This window comes from Arachis ipaensis, chromosome B03 (genome assembly GCF_000816755.2).
Source record: "Arachis ipaensis cultivar K30076 chromosome B03, Araip1.1, whole genome shotgun sequence".
NCBI classification, from domain to species: Eukaryota; Viridiplantae; Streptophyta; class Magnoliopsida; order Fabales; family Fabaceae; genus Arachis; species Arachis ipaensis.
Genome location: NC_029787.2, coordinates 21921389 through 21930211, shown reverse-complemented (window position 1 = coordinate 21930211; position 8823 = coordinate 21921389). Strand labels below are relative to the sequence as shown.

Below are 8823 nucleotides of genomic sequence, written 5' to 3'. Positions count from 1 at the left end.
CTTATCCCAAACGTTTTGGCGATCACCTTCCCTTACCGAAGGATCATCTCGATCGATCACCTTCCCTTACCGAAGGATCATATAGATATCTTGTCTTTGGGGGTCACCTTCCCTTACAGAAGGATCATTCCCTCGGTTTAATTTACAATCAAGGTTATTTAGACATACACAAGAAGAGAGTCATATAAAAAGATATATTATTATATAAAATTGATGGGATAGTCCCCTTCCCTTACTGAAGGTTCTTATCCCAAACGTTTTTCGATCACCTTCCCTTACCGAAGGATCATCTCGATCGATCACCTTCCCTTACCGAAGGATCATATCGATATCTTGTCTTTGGGGGTCACCTTCCCTTACCGAAGGATCATTCCCTCAGTTTATTAACAAGTACGGTTATTTAGGCATATACAAGAATGAACCATGCGAGAGGATGTTTGCCCACAGAATGTTATTTCTTTGTAGAGAGAGAAGGGAGAGGATAAGTGTTTGAGAGAAGTGATTTTCTACCTATGGGTGCTCCCCTATTTATATACATTTGGGGATGGGGTGGTTGGGATATTTTAAATTTCAAACTGAGGGTGGTTATCAGGTTCCTATCCAAAATTTCAAAATTCTAAACTTATCTCCTAACTGATTTTCAAACTTCAAATTTAATTTTGTTTCTAGAAGGGGCGGTTGTTACATTATCACCCCATAAGAAAAGAATTTGTCCCCAAATTCCATGTCTGAACTTGTCGATAAGGGTCGTTTAAATAACTTAGGGGTCCTACTGAAATTTCCTTACTGTTGGGGAGAAAGGAGATCCTCACCACGATTGTTACCTATAAATAAGTCCGGGAGCTTCTGTCTCATGTCTGCCTCTTTTTCCCATGTGTATTCTCTGGAATTGCCGCTACCCCATGCCACCTTTACCAGTCGTATCGTCTTGCTCCTTAGTTGCTTCGTACTTCTGTCTACAATCTCTATGGCTGGTAGTTCAAAAGTCAGGTCGTCTTTGAGTGTTACATCCTCTTGCTGCAACACATGGCTTGGATCATGCTGGTATTTTCGGAGTTGGGACACATGGAACACGTCATGTAGTCTTGATAGATTTGGTGGTAGGGCAAGATGGTATGCCGACTTTCCTATACGCCGGAGGATTTGGAATGGACCCAGGTACCGGGGGCTTAGTTTTTGTACCTTAAGAGCCCTCCCTACCCCGGTGGTGGGGGTGATTTTTAGGAATACGTGATCGACTTCCTGAAATTCGAGGGGTTTCCTTCGTTGATCTGCATAACTCTTTTGTCGACTTTGGGCGGTGCGCATTCCTTCTCTTATCCTCTTGATATCTTTCGTGGTTTGTCTCACTAACTCCGGTCCTAAGTAGCCTTTCTCTTCTGGTCCGTACCAGCATAAAGGAGATTGGCATCTTTGCCCGTACAGTGCCTCATATGGTTCCATCCCGATGCTACCATGGTAACTGTTGTTATAAGCAAACTCGATCAGTGGTAGGTGACTCTCCCACTTTCCTGGTCTGTCCAGGACACAAGCTCGTAACATGTCTTCCAACGTCTGGATGGTCCTCTCCGTTTGTCCATCTGTTTGCGGGTGGTACGATGTGCTCAGGCACAATTTTGTCCCAAATGCCTTCTACAGTGCGTTCCAAAACCTCGAGGTAAATCTTGGGTCTCTGTCCGAGACTATGGTTGTTGTAACCTCACAATCTCTTTGATATATAGCGTGGCTAGTCTTTCTAATGAGTCGGTCGCCTTGACTGGTAGAAAGTGGGCAGTCTTTGTAAGTCGGTCCATGATGACCCATATAGCGTCACGCCCTGTTTGAGTACGAGGTAGTCTCATGACGAAATCCATCGATATGTCCTCCCATTTCCACTCTGGGATGCCAAGGGGTTGCAATACCCCTGATGGTTTCTGATGTTCAATTTTTACCTTCTGACAAACCATTCATTTATTCACGACCGTAGCTAAATCCTTTTTCATCCCTGGCCACCAGAACATCTTTTTCAAATCATGGTACATCTTTGTCAAGCCAGGATGAATGGTAAAATCTCCTTTGTGGGCTTCTTCCGCAATCTTGCTTTGAAGATCGCCTTCCTTTGGGACACAGATTCGACCTTGGTATCTCCACACCTTGTCCTCTCCTTCGGTGAAGCCTTTCAATTTTCCTTCTTTGACAAGGCTCAGGGTTTCTTGAAAATCGGGATCGAAATTCTGCGCCTTAGTTATTTGTTCTTTGAATTGACTTGCCACTGTTAGGTGGTTCAGACGTATGCTTTTTGGAGCGAGGGTGACTTGTAGGTTCATGTCTCTGAAATTCTTTATCAACTCTGCCTCTTTTATCATTAGCCATGATGCCTTGAGTACCTTCCGACTCAGAGCGTCAGCCACCAAGTTAGCCTTTCCTGGGTGGTAATTTAGAACAAAGTCATAAAACTCCATCCACCTCCTTTGTCGCATGTTGAGTTCCTTCTGGTCGAACAGGTACTTTAAGCTCTTATGATCGGAGAATACTCAACTCCGTACAAATGATGCCTCCATGTCTTCAGCGCAAATGCTATCGCGGCTAGTTCAAGGTCGTGAGTTGGATAGTTGGCTTCGTGGGTCTTCAGTTGTCTTGACGCATACGCCACTACCTTTTTGCATTGCATTAGTACGCAACCCAATCCTTGTCCTGAGGCATCGCAGTAAACTTCGAAGGCCATGTCGGGGTTAAGTAAGGCTAGTACTGGGGCGGATGTCAAGCGACACTTTAACTCTTGGAAGCTTCTTTCGCAGTCTGGCGTCCAAGCAAACGGGGTATCCTTCCTGGTTAAACGGGTTAACGGCAGGGCTAGTTGAGAAAACCCTCGTATGAACCTTCTATAGTAGCCCGCCAATCCTAAAAAAACTCCTTATTTCTGTGACTGACGTCGGCCTTTCCCAGTTTAGTACCGAGTCTATCTTACTGGGATCCACTGATATTCCGTTGCCGGAAACCATGTGTCCAAGAAATTGTACCTCCTTCATCCAAAACTCACACTTGGATAGTTTTGCGTACAACTTTTTTTTCTCGAAGGGTTCCCAGTATTACACGCAAGTGCTCCCTGTGTTCTTCTTCTGTCTTGGAGAAAAATCAAAATATCATCTATGAATACCACCACGAAACTGTCGAGGTAAGGTCAAAAAATTCTATTCATGTAGTCCATAAAGACGGCGGGGCATTGGTCAACCCAAAAGACATTACAGTGAACTCGTAGTGTCCGTATCTCGTTCGAAATGCTGTCTTTGAAATGTCTTCCTCTCTTACCCTTATTTGATGATACCCTGATCTCAGGTTGATTTTTGAGAACACTGTTGCACCTTGTAGTTGGTCCATTAAGTCATCTATTCTTGGGAGGGGATACTTGTTCTTCACCGTGATTTTGTTGAGTTGCCTATAGTCCACGCAGAGACGCATGCTGCCGTCCTTTTTCTTCACAAACAATATTGGAGCTCCCCAGGGAGAGGCACTTGGTCGGATGAATCCTTTTTGCAGCAGCTCCTCTAGTTGGTTCTTCAGTTCAGTGAGTTCCAATGGAGCCATCCGGTAAGGGGCTATGGAGATTGGCACTGTCCCAGGCATCAATTTTATGGAGAACTCAACCTCTCGTGTTGGGGGAAACGAGGGTATATCTTCGGGAAAGACATCTGAAAAGTCGTGTACTACTGGTATCTCACAGAACTCTTGATGGGAGTCTGCTTTTACCGAATTTAGCAAGGCATATTCTTGCCTCGTACTGGTGTCTTCGGAGGATCTTGGAAGGTCACGTGTGTCTCGTATGGATTGAGAAGGGAAGATGACTTTTCTCTCAAAACAATCTAACAAGACTCGGTTTTCGTTGAGCCATTCCATCCCTAGGATGATGTCTAATCCTACTAAAGGGAGGCACACTAGGTTAGCAAGGTATGATCTACCTAAAATGAGGATGCAAACCCTCTGACAGACCTGCTGAGGGCAAAGACTCGTCCTTGACGTTGGGGTGCATCGGCAGAGGGTGGGGGAACTGTTGGACATTCCCTGTTTATGGATAACCATAGGAAGAGGCTTCATTAGTCATATCTCCTAGGATCGACTTTGCTCTGATACCAATAATGTAACACCCTAAGTTCTTATACTATCGTGGAGGTTTTTTTAAAATAAGGTGCCACACTTGATCCATGGAAAAGAATGACTTAATCGTTACACGAGGCAGGAGTAAATACGTGTAGAGCGGAAAACGAGTAGCGCTAAAACGTTGGAATTTGAATTAAAGTGAAATAAACATCTTAACCATGAGTACGTTTCAAAATACTTATAGGAAACTAAAACAGGAAAAGAAGCTAACTACGTCCTAAACTAATCTCGTCGAAGAGGCTCCCCTACTTGCGTCATATCCTATCCTTGATCAGGAGTCTTTAGTTATTCACGAATTGAGGTACCAGGGGTCTCCCTCCAACACCCTTTAGCACAGTGAAGACCCGGTTCCGTTGTGTGGGATGAACCAAAACTCGACGGGGTGCCGAAGTGGGGGAATAGGGTACGTATCCCACCTTTGGACTTCCGCAAGGATTCAACTTCTCCTCTGGATCCGCCTCCATGGTGTCTTCCTTCTGGCCAGGGTCGTCGGATACCTCTTCCTCGGCCTCGGAGTCGGACTCGAGGTGTACCACCTTAGGTGACTGCTTTCTAGATGTTGAAGCATTCCTATCTAGGAAGGTTATGACGGGCAGCTGGGGTTCTTCTTCCACGGGTTCTCGACCTAAGTGGATAGTCTGGAGCACGGTAGTAGTGGTCGCAACTACCCACGCGTGCTTGAGGGGTTATACTCAAAAGTTACCCTCGGGGGGCACTGCGTCGTCTCTATCCGCTGTGCCATGTTCCTCTGGAGATAGTATGGGAAAAGAAAGGGAGTGAGAACCTAACGTCTCAGTAGGAGTGCTATGTAACACCTCCATATCCATCTCCAGCCCACGTGCGGGATTTTAAAACAAGCGTATAACATGGCATGTAATATGCATCTTCTTTTTTTGTAAAACATGTGTGTAAAAGAAAGGGAAAACATATAGGAAAATAGAAGGATAACATCAACATAATCATAATTAAATCTAAGGAAAACATAGAACTCAAGCTTTCATTCGTGCCTTCTTCTTTCTTAATTTATAACTTATATGGAGGGTATTGAGCTCAAACCGGTATAAGTGGGAGTCCACTTCCCTTACCGAAGGTTCTTATCCCAAACGTTTTAGCGATCACCTTCCCTTACCGAAGGATCATCTCGATCGATCACCTTCCCTTACCGAAGGATCATATCGATATCTTGTCTTTGGGGGTCACCTTCCCTTACCGAAGGATCATTCCCTCGGTTTAATTTACAATCAAGGTTATTTAGACATACACAAGAAGAGAGTCATATAAAAAGATATATTATTATATAAAATTGATGGGATAGTCCCCTTCCCTTACCGAAGGTTCTTATCCCAAACGTTTTTCGATCACCTTCCCTTACCGAAGGATCATCTCGATCGATCACCTTCCCTTACCGAAGGATCATCTCGATCGATCACCTTCCCTTACCGAAGGATCATATCGATATCTTGTCTTTGGGGGTCACCTTCCCTTACCGAAGGATCATTCCCTCAGTTCTTTAACAAGTACGGTTATTTAGGCATATACAAGAATGAACCATGCGAGAGGAGAGGCATATATCATGATAAAATAAGCATGTTTGAATAAGATTTTATACGAAAGTAGGTACTCTCGTCCCTAGAGGAGTATAAAATAAATGTACATTATAAAAAAATAGGATATTAATTAGCTGAATAAAACAATTATAAAAAAACATATACTCTTGACCCTAAGAAGATATTAATGATATAACGTAAAAAGTATAATCTAAGTGCATATAGTAAGAAAATAGCCGTGCCGTGACAGGGTGCGTGAGCATATTATTCACTGAGAGGAGGGGATGTAGCCACTGACAACGGTGATGCCCTTGCATAAAGCCAGCCATGGAAAGGAGTAAGACTGATTGGATGAAGATAGCAGGAAAGCAGAGGTTCAGAGGAACGAAAAGCATCTCCATTCGCTTATCTGAAATTCCTACCAATGATTTACATAAGTATTTCTGTCCCTATTTTATTATATTAAATTCGAAAACACCATTATCACTTTATATCTGCCTGACTGAGATTTACAAGGTGACCATAGCTTGCTTCATACCAACAATCTCCGTGGGATTCGACCCTTACTCACGTAAGGTATTACTTGGACGACCCAGTGCACTTGCTGGTTAGTTGTATCGAAGTTGTGACAATTATGAATTAAGATCAGAGCACCAAGCTTTGGAGCCATTACCAGGATTTGTTCGAGCCTGGAGATCACAATTTCGTGCACCAACATATAATAACGATTCAAGAAAACGTGAATGGCATGGTGGAGAGACATGATCATCATGAATGAAAGGTGAGTGAGAGAAAATTAATGTCATGATAACATGGAAGAAAATAATAATAAAGAATGGAACATAACACATGCCAAGCGTTTTTAAAAACATAATTCCCTACCTTCTTTTCTAACGCTTCTTTGAGTTTGCCTCTTGTGTTTGCCCACAGAATGTTATTTCTTTGTAGAGAGAGAAGGGAGATGATAAGTGTTTGAGAGAAGTGATTTTCTACCTATGGGTGCTCCCCTATTTATATACATTTGGGGATGGGGTGGTTGGGATATTTTAAATTTCAAACTGAGGGTGGTTACCAGGTTCCTATCCAAAATTTCAAAATTCTAAACTTATCTCCTAACTGATTTTCAAACTTCAAATTTAATTTTGTTTCTAGAAGGGGCGGTTGTTACACTAAGAACGAATCTTACCCTGGTCTCTCAAAGGCAGTATGAGACTCCCTGGCCCATAATCTTTGTAACAGCTTGTAATACACCTTGGAGATGCCAAAATAACTTCATCTTCAAGAATGAGAACCTACAAAATGCACAATTATACCAGATGATACGAAGGTTAGCTGAATATTACAATTTTATTATGAGGATTACAAAGCATAGTAGTCGTATTCTCAAGGTTACCAGAGATGAGCTTGTAGGATGGGAACCATCAAATTGGGGTTGGGCCAAGCTTAATGTCGATGGTTCAGTCCTACAACTCGGTCATAAAGGAGCTTGCGGTGACCTTATTAGAGACTGGAGAGGCCGCACCATTGCAGGCTTTAGTATGAATATAGGAGTTTGCACCATAACCCAAGCAGAACTTTGGGGTTTCAATGTTGGGGTTAAGCTGGCTAAAGAATTGGGCATCAGCAAGATAGTGGTGGAAACGGACTCACAGTGTGCGTTGTTGCTGATTTAGAAAGCGTCGTAGGAAAGACACGGAAGTTCGTCCCTGATTCAATCCATTCAAGAGTTCCTGGTAAAATTTGAGAGAATTGATGTAAGGCACATATTCAAAGAGGCAAATTTTTGCGCTGATTTCCTTACAAAAGTTGGGTAAGATCATCCTCAAAGAATCCAGTTCTTTGAAAAACTTTTTCCCTTGTTGCAGCACCGACCTCATCGCAAATACTTATGGAATGAAGTTTATTAGACCTGTTATAATGTAGTCTTTAGTTTTTTTTTTTGGGACCTGTGGCCCGCCTTCAATCATATATATACACTACAAGAAAATAGAACTATTTTAACATGATTTTTTTTATCAGCCATAGTTAAATGTAAAAATTAATATATATTTTGACAAATATCACAAATGTCAAATTCTCTATTTTTTGATGAATAATTTGATTGTAGAAAATTATTTCTCAATTTTGACACTCATTTGTTTTCAACTTACTCTATTATTCATTTTCTTTGTTGAGCTCTGTCAATTTTGGCATCACACTGCTCTCAGTTTAGGATCATACTACTCATACTTCATCTTCAAAATCTCAGTTTATTCTTCAGTTTCAAGATCTCATCTCATTCTTTGTTAAAAATATTTGTTGAGAATTTTTTATGGTCAATAAGTATCAAAATAAATAGTATTTTTGACGGTTAATAAGTATCATAAAAAATATATTCTCAAATTTTTCTAATAAATTATTTTTGAGGGCCAATATTTATCAAAATAAGATTTAAACTTTTTTTTACAATTACTTATATGTTAAAAATATTATTTTTGACAAAATTTTTATTAACATATTTTCATAGTTAAAATAGTGTCAAAATTTATTTTTTGACGAATTTTATTTTTTGACACATAATAATTCTAAAAAATAGTCTATATTATTGTTGATCAATTTAATTTATATTTATCATCATCACTAGTTATTATTCCTTAAGGCTCGAATAATCCAAAGCATGCATGGTTGTCATTATGTCAAATGTGAAATTAAGAAATTAAGGTAATGTACCCGATAATGGGGGTTGTGGGTCGCCATCATTCATCCCATATATACATAAGAGTATAGTATTTTAAATCCCCATATATATGTGTCCAATTGTTTGAGTCTTTTAAGGCAAGTAGTCCTTTATATATAGTTATATACCACTCTCTCCATCTCTCTCTCTCTCTTTCTCTCTAATAGCATATAGCAATTATGGAAAGCTTCTATGAAGAGGTTGAACAGCCAGTGAGTCCTCCAGGGCAATATTTCAACAGCTCAGTGATATGTTCATATGTTTTTGGATTTCTTGAAATAGCAGTTCCAATTGATGACTCACAGGCCATAACTTTGATTAAAGATGTCTTCCTTCCAATTAATCCACGCTTCTCCTCTATCATGGTCAGTTCCATCCCTTTCTCTCCTCTATATATTTTTATAAAATTTAATTTTAATTTTCTAT

General features: G+C 40.8%; 1 protein-coding gene across 1 annotated transcript in view; it reads left to right on the top strand.

Moving 5' to 3' along the window:
• The window catches only part of LOC107629850 (O-acyltransferase WSD1), a 4902-nt gene continuing 4579 nt past the window's right edge, over positions 8501-8823 (top strand). Inside the window, exon 1 of the mRNA XM_016332774.2 lies at positions 8501-8762. Within this exon, the coding sequence (XP_016188260.1) occupies positions 8577-8762 (186 nt within the window). The 5' untranslated portion in view covers positions 8501-8576. The remainder of the gene's footprint in view (positions 8763-8823) is intronic.